This window comes from Dendrobates tinctorius, unplaced genomic scaffold, assembly GCF_039654945.1.
Source record: "Dendrobates tinctorius isolate UK_male_01 unplaced genomic scaffold, ASM3965494v1 ptg000142l, whole genome shotgun sequence".
NCBI classification, from domain to species: domain Eukaryota; kingdom Metazoa; phylum Chordata; class Amphibia; order Anura; family Dendrobatidae; genus Dendrobates; species Dendrobates tinctorius.
In genome coordinates this window covers 2,719,985-2,735,533 of record NW_027361809.1, presented here as the reverse complement: position 1 = coordinate 2,735,533, position 15,549 = coordinate 2,719,985, and the positions used below count along the sequence as shown (strand labels likewise).

General features: G+C 51.8%; 1 protein-coding gene across 3 annotated transcripts in view; it reads left to right on the top strand.

Annotated features, from left to right (window-relative positions):
* The first annotated feature begins 204 nt into the window (after window positions 1-204).
* Window positions 205-15,549, top strand: part of TUB (TUB bipartite transcription factor) — a 132,484-nt gene continuing 117,139 nt past the window's right edge. Inside the window, exon 1 of one of the 3 annotated variants that reach the window (XM_073545216.1) lies at window positions 205-710. In XM_073545216.1, coding sequence (XP_073401317.1) covers window positions 547-710 — 164 coding nt within the window. In that variant the 5' untranslated portion in view covers window positions 205-546. The remainder of the gene's footprint in view (window positions 711-15,549) is intronic. The other 2 variants (XM_073545215.1, XM_073545218.1) reach the window with 2 other exon arrangements.

Genomic DNA, 15,549 nt, shown 5'->3' with positions numbered 1-15,549 from the left:
TCGACGATTACTGAACGCAGGAGGACATTTTCGCATACTGTGAGCCTGAATCTTCTGCTTCCCTTTGATTCCTTGATGGGATATTCAGAACACTGAAAACATTTGCTAATAATCTCTTTCTTTCCTGGAGGTTTGGGGCTGATTCTTGCCCGTGTTGCTGTTGTGGAGCTGTACACTGTGGCACTGGCAGTGCATGATGGCGGTGCAGCGCTCGGTGGAGGATGGGGGTCGTGGGGCGCTGTTGTACGCTGTCTCCACATTACAGTGAGGACCAGACCCTGGTAATGACTGATCTGCAGCTGGAGATGATTTCCAGCCCTCGTCCCTGCGGCTCCTGTACCTGCTGCACACGTAGGATGCTCTGAGGGACCGTGATGTCAGGATGGAGCCGCAGCTGTAGATACAGGAGGCAGCCAGTATCTGGAGACCTTCATCCTCGCCACATCCTCCATCACTCTGGAGCACACTGACGGCACTGAGGGTCTCGCTGCACCCCCCTCCTCACACTGAAAGTGGTACATTCCTCAGATTGTGAGACCCAAGTCAATGAGCCTCCGTGAGTCTCTCTGTGATCCCCCTTACCGGACTGGTGGTACCAATCCCAGCCACGAGCCAGCGCCAGGGTCCCTGCCCAGCACCCGGCAGCACCTGAGGATGGAGGGGGTCAGCAGCAACAGGACCATGTGCTACAGCAGGTGGAGCTATGACAGGTACGGAGCCATCAGCGGGGGCCCAAGGGGTTAATGGAGCCGGTTACAATGTGTCACAAATAGCGGCTGCTACAAAGTGTTACAATGTTGCCGATGTCGCTGCTTGTTACTGTATATGGGGGAGCGCTTGGCAACTCGCGTTCTCCTGCCCGAACCTATATGGTTTACCTCTCATATAGCGCTGGCGATGGATACGGACACGCGTAGCTCTCATATAGCGCTGGCGATGGATACGGACATAAGGAGCTCTCATATAGCGCTGGCGATGGATACAGACACAGGGAGCTCTCATATAGCGCAGGCGATGGATACGGACACAGGGAGCTCTCATATAGCGCGGGCGATGGATACAGACACAGGGAGCTCTCATATAGCGCAGGCGATGGATACGGACACAGGGAGCTCTCATATAGCACGGGCGTTGGATACGGACACAGGGAGCTCTCATATAGCACGGGCGATGGATACGGACATAAGGAGCTCTCATATAGCGCGGGCGATGGATACAGACACAGGGAGCTCTCATATAGCGCAGGCGATGGATACAGACACAGGGAGCTCTCATATAGCGCTGGCGATGGATACAGACACAGGGAGCTCTCGTATAGCACGGGCGATGGATACGGACATAAGGAGCTCTCATATAGCGCGGGCGATGGATACGGACACAGGGAGCTCTCGTATAGCACGGGCGATGGATACGGACATAAGGAGCTCTCATATAGCGTAGGCGATGGATACAGACACAGGGAGCTCTCATATAGCGCAGGCGATGGATACATACACAGGGAGCTCTCATATAGCGCGGGCGATGGATACAGACACAGGGAGCTCTCATATAGCGCTGGCGATGGATACAGACACGCGGAGCTCTCATATAGCGCTGGCGATGGATACAGACACATGGAGCTCTCGTATAGCACGGGCAATGGATACGGACATAAGGAGCTCTCATATAGCGCAGGCGATGGATACAGACACAGGGAGCTCTCATATAGCGCAGGCGATGGATACATACACAGGGAGCTCTCGTATAGCGCGGGCGATGGATACAGACACAGGGAGCTCTCATATAGCGCTGGCGATGGATACAGACACGCGGAGCTCTCATAGAGTGCGGGCGATGGTTACGGACATAAGGAGCTCTCCTATAGCGCTGGCGATGGATATAGACATGCGGAGCTCTCATATAGCGTGGGCGATGGATACGGACACGCGTAGCTCTCATATAGCGCTGGCGATGGATACAGACACATGGAGCTCTCGTATAGCACGGGCGATGGATACGGACATAAGGAGCTCTCATATAGCGCAGGCGATAGATACAGACACATGGAGCTCTCGTATAGCACGGGCGATGGATACAGACACAGGGAGCTCTCATATAGCGCAGGCGATGGATACAGACACAGGGAGCTCTCGTATAGCGCGGGCGATGGATACAGACACAGGGAGCTCTCATATAGCGCTGGCGATGGATACAGACACGCGGAGCTCTCATAGAGCGCGGGCGATGGTTACGGACATAAGGAGCTCTCATATAGCGCTGGCGATGGATATAGACATGCGGAGCTCTCATATAGCGCGGGCGATGGATACGGACATAAGGAGCTCTCCTATAGCGCGGGCGATGGATACGGACATAAGGAGCTCTCATATAGCGCAGGCGATGGATACAGACACAGGGAGCTCTCATATAGCGCAGGCGATGGATACAGACACAGGGAGCTCTCGTATAGCACGGGCGATGGATACAGACACAGGGAGCTCTCATATAGCGCTGGCGATGGATACAGACACGCGGAGCTCTCATAGAGCGCGGGCGATGGTTACGGACATAAGGAGCTCTCCTATAGCGCTGGCGATGGATATAGACATGCGGAGCTCTCATATAGCGCGGGCGATGGATACGGACATAAGGAGCTCTCCTATATCGCTGGCGATGGATATGGACATGCGGAGCTCTAATATAGCGCGGGCGATGGATACGGACATAAGGAGCTCTCCTATATCGCTGGCGATGGATATAGACATGCGGAGCTCTCATATACCGCTGGCGATGGATATGGACATAAGGAGCTCTCATATAGCGCGGGCGATGGATACGGACATAAGGAGCTCTCCTATAGCGCTGGCGATGGATATGGACATGCAGAGCTCTCATATAGCGCGGGCGATGGATACGGACATAAGGAGCTCTCCTATAGCGCTGGCGATGGATACGGACATAAGGAGCTCTCCTATAGCGCTGGCGATGGATATGGACATGCGGAGCTCTAATATAGCGCGGGCGATGGATACGGACATAAGGAGCTCTCCTATATCGCTGGCGATGGATATAGACATGCGGAGCTCTCATATAGCGCTGGCGATGGATATGGACATAAGGAGCTCTCATATAGCGCGGGCGATGGATACGGACATAAGGAGCTCTCCTATAGCGCTGGCGATGGATATGGACATGCAGAGCTCTCATATAGCGCTGGCGATGGATATGGACATAAGGAGCTCTCATATAGCGCGGGCGATGGATACGGACATAAGGAGCTCTCCTATAGCGCTGGCGATGGATATGGACATAAGGAGCTCTCATATAGCGCGGGCGATGGATATGGACATAAGGAGCTCTCCTATAGCGCTGGCGATGGATACGGACATAAGGAGCTCTCCTATAGCGCTGACAATGGATATGGACATGCGGAGCTCTCATATAGCGCTGGCGATGGATATGGACATAAGGAGCTCTCATATAGCGCGGGCGATGGATACGGACATAAGGAGCTCTCCTATAGCGCGGGCGATGGATACGGACATAAGGAGCTCTCCTATAGCGCTGGCGATGGATATGGACATGCGGAGCTCTCATATAGCGCGGGCGATGGATACGGACATAAGGAGCTCTCCTATAGCGCTGGCAATGGATATGGACATGCGGAGCTCTCATATAGCACGGGCGATGGATACGGACATAAGGAGCTCTCCTATAGCGTGGGCGATGGATACGGACATAAGGAGCTCTCCTATAGCGCTGGCAATGGATATGGACAGCGCTGAATCATTCATGCCTTTGTTGATAAATGATTTATCTGATGTATGAAACGATTAATCAAGGAGAAGTAATATGAGCGAGAAGAGCGTCTGACAGCCCTTTGTATGCGCAACCGAGGCATCTGAAGACAGTACTGTATATGAGCGAGCGGGGAGTCTGATGACAACACTTTATATGAGCGAGCAGAGCGTCTGACATCACTTTATATGAGCGAGCATGGCGTCTGATGACAGTACCGTATGAGTGAGTGGAGCGTCTGACTGTACTGTATATGAGCGAGCGGAGCGTCTGATGACAACACTTTATATGAGCCAGCAGAGCGTCTGATGACAGCACTTTATATGAGCAAGCAGGGCGTCTGATGACAGCACTTTATATGAACGAGCGGAGCGTCTGATGACAGCACTTTATATGAACGAGCGGAGCATCTGATGACAGCACTTTATATGAGCAAGCAGAGCGTCTAATGACAACACTTTATATGAACGAGCGCAGCGTCTGATGACAGCACTTTATATGAGCGAGCGGAGCGTCTGATGACAGTACTGTATATGAGCGAGCGGAGCGTCTGATGACAGCACTTTATATGAGCGAGCGGAGCGTCTGATGACAGCACTTTATATGAGCGAGCGGAGCGTCTGATGACAGCACTTTATATGAGCGAGCGGAGCGTCTGATAACAGCACTATATATAAGCGAGTGGTGCATCTGATGACAGCACATTGTATGAGCGAGCAGAGTGAGTGGAGCGTCTGATGACAGTACTGTATATGAGCGAGCAGAGCGTCTGATAACAGCACTATATATAAGCGAGTGGAGCATCTGATGACAGCACATTGTATGAGCGAGCAGAGTGAGCGGAGCATCTGATGACAGTACTGTATATGAGCGAGCAGAGCGTCTGATAACAGCACTATATATAAGCGAGTGGAGCATCTGATGACAGCACATTGTATGAGCGAGCAGAGTGAGCGGAGCATCTGATGACAGTACTGTATATGAGCGAGCGGGACGTCTGATGACAGTACTGTATATGAGCAAGCGGAGTGTCTGATGACAGCACTGTATATGAGCAAGCGGAGCGTCTGATGACAGTAGTATATGAGCCAGCGGAGCGTCTGATGACAGCACTGTATATGAGCCAGCGGAGCGTCTGACAGTACTTTATATGAGTGATCGGAGCGTCTGACTGCACTTTATATGAGCCAGCGGAGCGTCTGATGACAGTACTGTATATAAGCGAATGAGCGGAGCATCTGATGAGGGTACTGTATATGAGCCAGCAGAGCGTCTGATGACAGTATTGTATATGAGCGAGCGGAGCGTCTGATGACGGTACTTTATATGAGCGAGCAGAGCGTCTGATGACAGCACTATATATGAGCGAGTGGAGCGTCTGATAACAGCACATTGTATGAGCGAGCAGAGTGAGCAGAGGGTCTGATGACAGTACTGTATATGAGTGAGTGGAGCGTCTGATGACAGTAGTATACGAGCAAGCGGGACGTCTGATGACAGCACTGTACATGAGCGAGCGGGGCGTCCCATGACAGCACTGTATATGAGCCAGCGGAGCATCTGATGACAGCACTGTATATGAGCGAGCAGAGCGTCTGATGACAGTACAGTATATGAGCCAGCGGAGCGTCTGACTGCACTTTATATGAGCGAGCGGAGCGTCTGATGACAGTACTGTATATGAGCGAGCAGAGCGTCTGATGACAGTACAGTATATGAGCCAGCGGAGCGTCTGACTGCACTTTATATGAGCGAGCGGAGCATCTGATGACAGTACTGTATATGAGTGAGCAGAGCGTCTGATGACAGTACTGTATATGAGCCAGCGGAGCGTCTGATGACTGTACTGTATATGAGCGAGCAGAGCGTCTGATGACAGTACTGTATATGAGCCAGCGGAGCGTCTGACTGCACTTTATATGAGCCAGCGGAGCGTCTGATGACAGTACTGTATATGAGCGAACGAGCGGAGCGTCTGATGACAGCACTGTATATGAGCGAGCAGAGCATCTGATGACAGCACTATATATGAGCGAGTGGAGCTTCTGATGACAGCACTTTATATGAGCCAGCAGAGCGTCTGATGACAGTACTGTATATGAGCGAGTGGAGCATCTGATGACAGCACTTTATATGAGCGAGCGGAGCGTCTGATGACAGCACATTGTATGAGTGAGCGGAGCGTCTGATGACGGTACTGTATATGAGCGAGCAGAGTGTCTGATGACAGCACTTTATATGAGCCAGCAGAGCGTCTGATGACGGTACTGTATATGAGCGAGTGGAGCGTCTGATGACAGCACTTTATATGAGCGAGTGGAGCGTCTGATGACAGCACTTAATATGAGCGAGCGGAGCGTCTGATGACAGCGCATTGTATGAGCGAGCAGAGTGAGCGGAGCGTCTGATGATGGTACTGTATATGAGCGAGCAGAGCATCTGATGACAGCACATTGAGCGAGCGAAGTGTCTGATGAGAGCACTTTATATGAGCGAGTGGAGCGTCTGACAGCACTTTTTATGAGCCAGCGGAGCGTCTGATGACAGCACTGTATATGAGTGAGCGGAGCGTCTGATGACAGCACTGTATATGAGTGAGCGGAGCGTCTGATGACAGCACATTGTATGAGTGAGCGAAGTGTCTGATGACAGCGCTTTATATGAGCGATCGGAGCGTCGATGACAGTACTGTATATGAGCAAGCAGAGAGAGCGGGGCATCTGACACGTTATATGAGCGAGCAGAGCGTCTGATGACAGTACCATAGGTGAGCGAATAGAGCGTCTGATGACAGCCCTTTGTATGAGCAAGCGAAGCGTCTGATGACAGTACTGCATATGAGCGAGCGGTGCGTCTGATGACAGCACATTGTATGAGCGAGCAGAGTGAGCGGAGCGTCTGATGACAGCACATTGTATGAGCGAGCAGAGTGAGCGGAGCGTCTGATGACAGTACTGTATATGAGCGAGCAGAGCGTCTGATGACAGCACATTGTATGAGCGAGCAGAGTGAGCAGAGCGTCTGATGACAGCACATTGTATGAGCGAGCAGAGTGAGTGGAGCGTCTGATGACAGTACTGTATATGAGTGAGCGGAGCGTCTGATGACAGCACTTTATATGAGCGAGCAGAGTGTCTGATGACAGTACTGTATATGAGCGAGCGGAGCATCTGATGGCAGCACATTGTATGAGTGAGCGGAGCGTCTGATGTCAGCACTTTATATGAGCGAGCAGAGTGTCTGATGACAGCACTTTATATGAGCGATCAGAGCGTCTGACACTGTACATGAGCGAGTGAGAAGTCTGCTGACACTTTATATGAGCGATCGGAGCGTCTGATGACAGTACTGTACATGAGCGAGCGGAGCGTCTGATGACAGCACATTGTATGAGCAAGCAGAGTGAGCGAAGCGTCTGATGACATCACATTGTATGAGTGAGCGGAGCGTCTGATGACAGCACATTGTATGAGTGAGCGGAGCGTCTGATGACAGCACATTGTATGAGTGAGCGGAGCGTCTGATGTCAGCACTTTATATGAGCGAGCAGAGCGTCTGACACTGTACATGAGCGAGTGAGACATCTGCTGACACTTTATATGAGCGATCGGAGCGTCTGATGACAGTACTGTATATGAGTGAGCGGAGTGTTTGATGACAGCACATTGTATGAGTGAGCGAAGTGTCTGATGACAGCGCTTTATATGAGCGATCGGAGCGTCGATGACAGTACTGTATATGAGCAAGCAGAGAGAGCGGGGCATCTGACACGTTATATGAGCGAGCAGAGCGTCTGATGACAGTACTGTATATGAGTGAGCGGAGCGTCTGATGACAGTACTGTATATGAGTGAGCGGAGCGTCTGATGACAGCACATTGTATGAGTGAGCGAAGTGTCTGATGACAGCGCTTTATATGAGCGATCGGAGCGTCGATGACAGTACTGTATATGAGCAAGCAGAGAGAGCGGAGCATCTGACACGTTATATGAGCGAGCAGAGCGTCTGATGACAGTACCATAGGTGAGCGAATAGAGCGTCTGATGACAGCCCTTTGTATGAGCAAGCGAAGCGTCTGATGACAGTACTGCATATGAGCGAGCGGTGCGTCTGATGACAGCACATTGTATGAGCGAGCAGAGTGAGCGGAGCGTCTGATGACAGCACATTGTATGAGCGAGCAGAGTGAGCGGAGCGTCTGATGACAGTACTGTATATGAGCGAGCAGAGCGTCTGATGACAGCACATTGTATGAGCGAGCAGAGTGAGCGGAGCGTCTGATGACAGCACATTGTATGAGCGAGCAGAGTGAGCAGAGCGTCTGATGACAGCACATTGTATGAGCGAGCAGAGTGAGTGGAGCGTCTGATGACAGTACTGTATATGAGTGAGCGGAGCGTCTGATGACAGCACTTTATATGAGCGAGCAGAGTGTCTGATGACAGTACTGTATATGAGCGAGCGGAGCATCTGATGTCAGCACTTTATATGAGCGAGCAGAGTGTCTGATGACAGCACTTTATATGAGCGATCAGAGCGTCTGACACTGTACATGAGCGAGTGAGAAGTCTGCTGACACTTTATATGAGCGATCGGAGCGTCTGATGACAGTACTGTATATGAGCGAGCGGAGCGTCTGATGACAGCACATTGTATGAGCAAGCAGAGTGAGCGAAGCATCTGATGACATCACATTGTATGAGTGAGCGGAGCGTCTGATGACAGCACATTGTATGAGTGAGCGGAGCGTCTGATGTCAGCACTTTATATGAGCGAGCAGAGCGTCTGACACTGTACATGAGCGAGTGAGACGTCTGCTGACACTTTATATGAGCGATCGGAGCGTCTGATGACAGTACTGTATATGAGTGAGCGGAGTGTTTGATGACAGCGCTTTATATGAGTGATCGGAACGTCTGATGACAGTACTGTATATGAGCGAGCGGAGCGTCTGATGACAGCACATTGTATGAGCGAGCAGAGTGAGCGGGGCATCTGATGACACGTTATATGAGCGAGCGGGGCATCTGATGACAGCACATTGTATGAGCGAGCAGAGTGAGCGGGGCATCTGATGACACGTTATATGAGCGAGCGGGGCGTCTGATGACAGTACTGTATATGAGCGAGCGGGGCATCTGATGACAGTACTGTATATGAGCAAGCGGGGCGTCTGATGACAGTACTGTATATAAGTGAGCGGGGCGTCTGATGACAGTACTGTATATGAGCGAGCGGGGCATCTGATGACAGTACTGTATATGAGCGAGCGGGGCATCTGATGACAGTACTGTATATGAGCGAGCGGGGCATCTGATGACAGTACTGTATATGAGCGAGCGGGGCATCTGATGACAGTACTGTATATGAGCGAGCGGAGCATCTGATGACAGTACTGTATATGAGCGAGCGGAGCATCTGATGACAGTACTGTATATGAGCGAGCGGGGCGTCTGATGACAGTACTGTATATGAGCGAGCGGGGCGTCTGATGACAGTACTGTATATGAGCGAGCGGGGCGTCTGATGACAGTACTGTATATGAGCGAGCGGGGCGTCTGATGACAGTACTGTATATGAGCAAGCGGGGCATCTGATGACAGTACTGTATATGAGCGAGCGGGGCATCTGATGACAGTGCTGTATATGAGCGAGCGGAGCATCTGATGACAGTACTGTATATGAGCGAGCGGAGCGTCTGATGACAGTACTGTATATGAGCGAGCGGGGCGTCTGATGACAGTACTGTATATGAGCGAGCGGGGCGTCTGATGACAGTACTGTATATGAGCGAGCGGGGCGTCTGATGACAGTACTGTATATGAGCGAGCGGGGCGTCTGATGACAGTACTGTATATGAGCGAGCGGGGCATCTGATGACAGTACTGTATATGAGCGAGCGGGGCATCTGATGACAGTGCTGTATATGAGCGAGCGGAGCATCTGATGACAGTACTGTATATGAGCGAGCGGAGCATCTGATGACAGTACTGTATATGAGCGAGCGGGGCGTCTGATGACAGTACTGTATGTGAGCGAGCGGGGCATCTGATGACAGTACTGTATGTGAGCGAGCGGGGCGTCTGATGACAGTACTGTATATAAGCGAGCGGGGCATCTGATGACAGTACAGTATATGAGCGAGCGGAGCATCTGATGACAGTACTGTATATGAGCGAGCGGAGCGTCTGATGACAGTACTGTATATGAGCGAGCGGGGCATCTGATGACAGTGCTGTATATGAGCGAGCGGAGCATCTGATGACAGTACTGTATATGAGCGAGCGGAGCATCTGATGACAGTACTGTATATGAGCGAGCGGGGCGTCTGATGACAGTACTGTATATGAGCGAGCGGGGCATCTGATGACAGTACTGTATGTGAGCGAGCGGGGCGTCTGATGACAGTACTGTATATAAGCGAGCGGGGCATCTGATGACAGTACAGTATATGAGCGAGCGGAGCATCTGATGACAGTACTGTATATGAGCGAGCGGAGCGTCTGATGACAGTACTGTATATGAGCGAGCGGGGCGTCTGATGACAGTACTGTATATGAGCGAGCGGGGCGTCTGATGACAGTACTGTATATGAGCGAGCGGAGCATCTGATGAGAGCACTTGATATGAGCGAGCATTGCGCATGGAGGACATCTAGCCTAGACCGATAAGATGACTTCTCCCGCCAGGACTCGTCTGCAGAGATTACAGCACAGACACATCTGAATTCTCACATTCCCTGCACCGTCCCCGTCTATACCCGACCTGCACAAACCCCTCATCCTGCTGATGTGGCAGCAGTGGCTTAGTATTGGGGTAGGTGACCCTATTACTGCACTTGCTGTATGGTACTGTGCGCCCGATAATATTCCTCCTACTGGAGTCCTAGATCCTCCTTTCATTGCACCCATAAAAGTATGATGCCAACCAAATGAATTCCTCCACAATACCCTCCATACGTACAGTATGATGACCCTACTGCACCCCACCCCTCAACTACTCCGGAAAACTATGGTGACCCCAGCACAGTATGATCCCCCAACTGTCACCCCCCCACCGCCCTCTATACAGTATAATGGTGCATCACCTTTCCACATTATATAATGTCCCCCACACAGCGTGATGGACCGCAGGCAAACCTTCACACTGTGTAATTGCTTGCATACAGAATAAAGGTTCCCGCATAGTCCTCCAAATATTATAACAGTCCCACATAGCCTTCCATATTGTATAATGCACCCCATAGCTCTCCAAATAATAGAATACGCTTTCCCCATAGTCTTCCATATACTATACTGCACTCCGTACAGTATACTGCACTCCCCCCACGGTCCTCCGTACAGTATACTGCACTCTCCACGGTCCTCCGTAGAGTGTACTGCACTCCCTCCACGGTCCTCCGTACAGTATACTGCACTCTCCACGGTCCTCCGTAGAGTGTACTGCACTCCCCCCACGGTCCTCCGTACAGTATACTGCACTCTCCACAGTCCTCCGTAGAGTGTACTGCACTCCCCCCACGGTCCTCCGTACAGTATACTGCACTCTCCACGGTCCTCCGTAGAGTGTACTGCACTCCCCCCACGGTCCTCCGTACAGTATACTGCACTCTCCACGGTCCTCCGTAGAGTGTACTGCACTCCCCCCACGGTCCTCCGTACAGTATACTGCACTCTCCACGGTCCTCCGTAGAGTGTACTGCACTCCCCCCACGGTCCTCCGTACAGTATACTGCACTCTCCACGGTCCTCCGTAGAGTGTACTGCACTCCCCCCACGGTCCTCCGTAGAGTGTACTGCACTCCCCCACGGTCCTCCGTACAGTATACTGCACTCCCCCCACGGTCCTCCGCAGAGTGTACTGCACTCCCCCCACGGTCCTCCGTAGAGTGTACTGCACTCCCCCCACAGTCCCCCGTACAGTATACTGCACTCCCCCCACAGTCCCCCGTACAGTATATTGCACTCCCCCCACAGTCCTCTGTAGAGTCTACTGCACTCCCCCCACGGTCCTGCGTAGAGTCTACTGCACTCCCCCCACGGTCCTGCGTAGAGTCTACTGCACTCCCCCCACGGTCCTCCGTAGAGTGTACTGCACTCCCCCCACGGTCCTCCGTAGAGTGTACTGCACTCCCCCCACGGTCCTCCGTAGAGTGTACTGCACTCCCCCCACGGTCCTCCGTAGAGTCTACTGCACTCCCCCCACGGTCCTCCGTAGAGTCTACTGCAGTCCCCCACGGTCCTCCGTAGAGTCTACTGCACTCCCCCCACGATCCTCCGTAGAGTCTACTGCACTCCCCCCACGGTCCTCCGTAGAGTGTACTGCACTCCCCCACGGTCCCCTGTAGAGTGTACTGCAATCCCCCCACGGTCCTCCGTACAGTGTACTGCACTCCCCCCACGGTCCTCCGTAGAGTGTACTGCACTCCCCCACGGTCCCCTGTAATGTGTACTGCAATCCCCCCACGGTCCTCCGTACAGTGTACTGGACTCCCCCCACGGTCCTCCGTAGAGTATACTTGTAATGTAAAATGTCTATAAAGTATGATGTTTCTAGAACCTTCTAGAAAACTCCAACTTCACTCTGATGAGAAATTCAGCCTGTCATGTTATGAACTCATTTTCTGCTCCACCAGTTGAGAGTTCCCCTTCCGTTCTCCCTCTGGTGGTGACGGGAGGTAGTGAGGTTGGCTTGAGTGGTAGTGATCAGCCACCTGGTGAGGAAGATAACGATTGGATCTCTGGAGTATCAGGCTGGATATAAGACAGCCGACGCCCTATCCTGTTGCTGGTGGTTCAGTCTGTTTCTAAGGTCTTGGACTCAGCTCTGTTCCAGTCTTCTTAAAGATAAGTTTGTTTTTTGCTAATGTTCACACTTGCTCTTGTTGGTCTTTCCAGTTTTTGTGTGGTCAGCCAGCCCGGCTGGGCTGTGCTGAATTTCCACTCTTATTTGCCAAATTACCTTTTTTTTATCCCATATTAGATTGGCCTCTTTTGCTCTGTCTCAGAATATTTCAGAGTGCTGATATAGTGGGAAAAGTCTAGTGACTTTAGGGTTAATTTTGCTATCAGTTGTGTTGGACATTTTGTAGGGTTTTTTGGCAGACTGCAGACAGTGTCTTTCCTTTCCTGTCCTTTCTAGTTAGTTTGGGCCCCATCGTTTGCTCAGCCTATTTTCCTGCCTTTGTTTGTGTTTTCATCTTTTTTCACCGTCAATACATGTGGGGGGCTGTCTCTCTTTTGGGGTCTGCTCTGGGGCAGTTAGTTTGCCTCTTTTCCTGCTTTAGGCTTATCTAATTCTCCGGTTGTGACGAGGCATCTAGGACCACCGTAGGAACGCTCCACGACTGCTGCTAGTTGCGTGTTAGGATCAGGGTTCTGTAGTCTGCATAGTTACCAACCTCTTTGGTTTTCTGAGACTTAGCTTGTATTGTTTTTTATTTCCTCCTTGGCTACCCGATCATAACACTGTCAGCTCCTACAGCTTCCCTTCTTCCCCCTCCTTAACAGCCTGTGTCCGCACTGGTAATAGGACACTTCCCCTATAGAATTTGCCCCATCTCCACAGAAAGGAATGTTAATTAGTTAAGCTAAAGGAAGTCCTTTGTTTTCTGGGACATGTGTCTGAAATAAAACTATGAGAGATATTAAAATAGGCTAGCATGGGCTCCGATCACGACAGAAAAACGAAACGGACATTTATGTTATCTGCGCGGACCCAGCTTCCCTACGGTGGCTCTTGCAAAGTTCTATCACCGCCAGAAGCTGAGATATGGATTGCTCCCAAACGGAGTGTCCTAAGTATGGCATGTCTGATGTTGCTTTATTACATTCGATGAACTACAACCTATGAGGCCCTCAGTGTGTTGATACGAGCTTCCCTCGTTGAGATATGGTTATCATAAGTTTTGTAGTTAATTGGCAACTTGGAGAAAGGGGGGATGAACTTCTTCACACTGCCCCTTTCGTGATGTCACAGACCCTGGGCTATAAGGCACCCCTCCCTTACAATGAGTCAGTGGGAGCTACAGCGTCCATGCCGACCAGAACCCAGATGAGTGGAGACGTGTGGCTCCGCCTTCTCTCCCCAGCCACATGCTCTGCCTGATACCGACTAAGCACATGTGAGTGTTACTTTCTGTCTTTTTAATCCCCTTTATGTTATATTTGTATTGTACATATGTAATGTCTCAACTTTATAGCAACTTTTATCTATGTAATCACTGCCCGCATTCTTTTGGGAATAAATGATAAAATCTATTAGCTCTGTCTCCATGCTCTAAGAAACGAGCTATGCGCCTTTTTTAGATAATTACGCTACTGTTCGGGTTGGCTTCAAACCCCTCCATTAAGTCTATAACTTAAGTGGAGAAACCAGGAGCTGGTGGCAGCGTGGTGTGTGCGGCTGGCGAGGCTAGCTGGCAGTACAGAAGGGTCTTATATTGCTGAATGAGTGGTTGAGGCCACAGCATTGATAATTCCCTTACTGCAGTAGTCTAGTTGCCCGTGCCCAACAAGCAGCCCATCCGGCGACTAATTATGGCCGGTTTCACATTAGCGCATTTTCAGCGCGCACACGGCCGGGGGTAGCTCCGCCCCCGAGCCGGCTCTCTGCCCGGCGTGCCCGCCCCTTGCTTGTAGCGCCGCCTACTAGCGGACAGCGGCGCCTGCGATCGGCGCACCCTATCTTTAGCATAGGGTGCGCAGATCGTGCGCAGGCCGTGCGCTAGTTGCGCACTTTTGACGGTGCGCCGTGCGCGCCAAAATCAAACTTTTCGGATTTTGGCGCGCACGGCGCACCGTCAAAAGTGCGCAGCGCAGGTCAAAGCGCAACTAGCGCACGGCCTGCGCACGATCTGCGCACCCTATGCTAAAGATAGGGTGCGCCGATCGCAGGCGCCGCTGTCCGCTAGTAGGCGGCGCTACAAGCAAGGGGTGGGCACGCCGGGCAGAGAGCCGGCTCGGGGGCGGAGCTACCCCCGGCCGTGCGCGCGCTGAAAATGCGCTAATGTGAAACCGGCCTATCCTAGGTGCAGTTCCCTGACTGACCTGAGGGTAAGGGAGGCGCCGGAGAGTTGCGAGTTCCAAAGTGGAACTGAGAAAGTGGGATATACATAAATCCCCGCAGTTCTTGAAAGGTTGTTAGCAGTGGTGGGGCATCCAAAATACCCCCCTGCAATAAATTGTTAGAGCAAGATTAGCTTGCTGTGTTTTTGTCACATGGTGCCAGTGGTGGGATAACTAAGATAAGCCCCCACTGTGCCTGTGATAGCCGTGTGCCGGCAGTGCGTCATGTCCCCCCGTCCGCTGACAAACCCGTGTCGGTGGTGGGATCGTGACGTATTGGTGGCACCAGCTGCGCCGTTCGTCACAATTTGGTGGCAGCGGTGTGCCTCCTGCTTGCGTTCATCACATATTGGTGGCAGCGGTGTGCCTCCTGCTTGCGTTCATCACATATTGGTGGCAGCGGTGTGCCTCCTGCTTGCGTTCATCACATATTGGTGGCACAGGGTCCGCTGTCCGTCGCAATTTGGCGACAGCGGTCCGCCTGTTCGTCACAATACTGCACTCCCCCACGGTCCTCTGTACAGTGTACTGGACTCCCCCCACGGTCCCCTGAAGAGTATACTGCACTCCCCCACGGTCCTCTATACAGTATTATGTCCACCACAACTTTCTCACTGTTTTTTTTTTTTAATACAATACTCTCCTCTTCATTTCCCCGCTACTCTGGTCTCTGCAGCAAGTTTTCATAGAATCCTAGATTGTTACA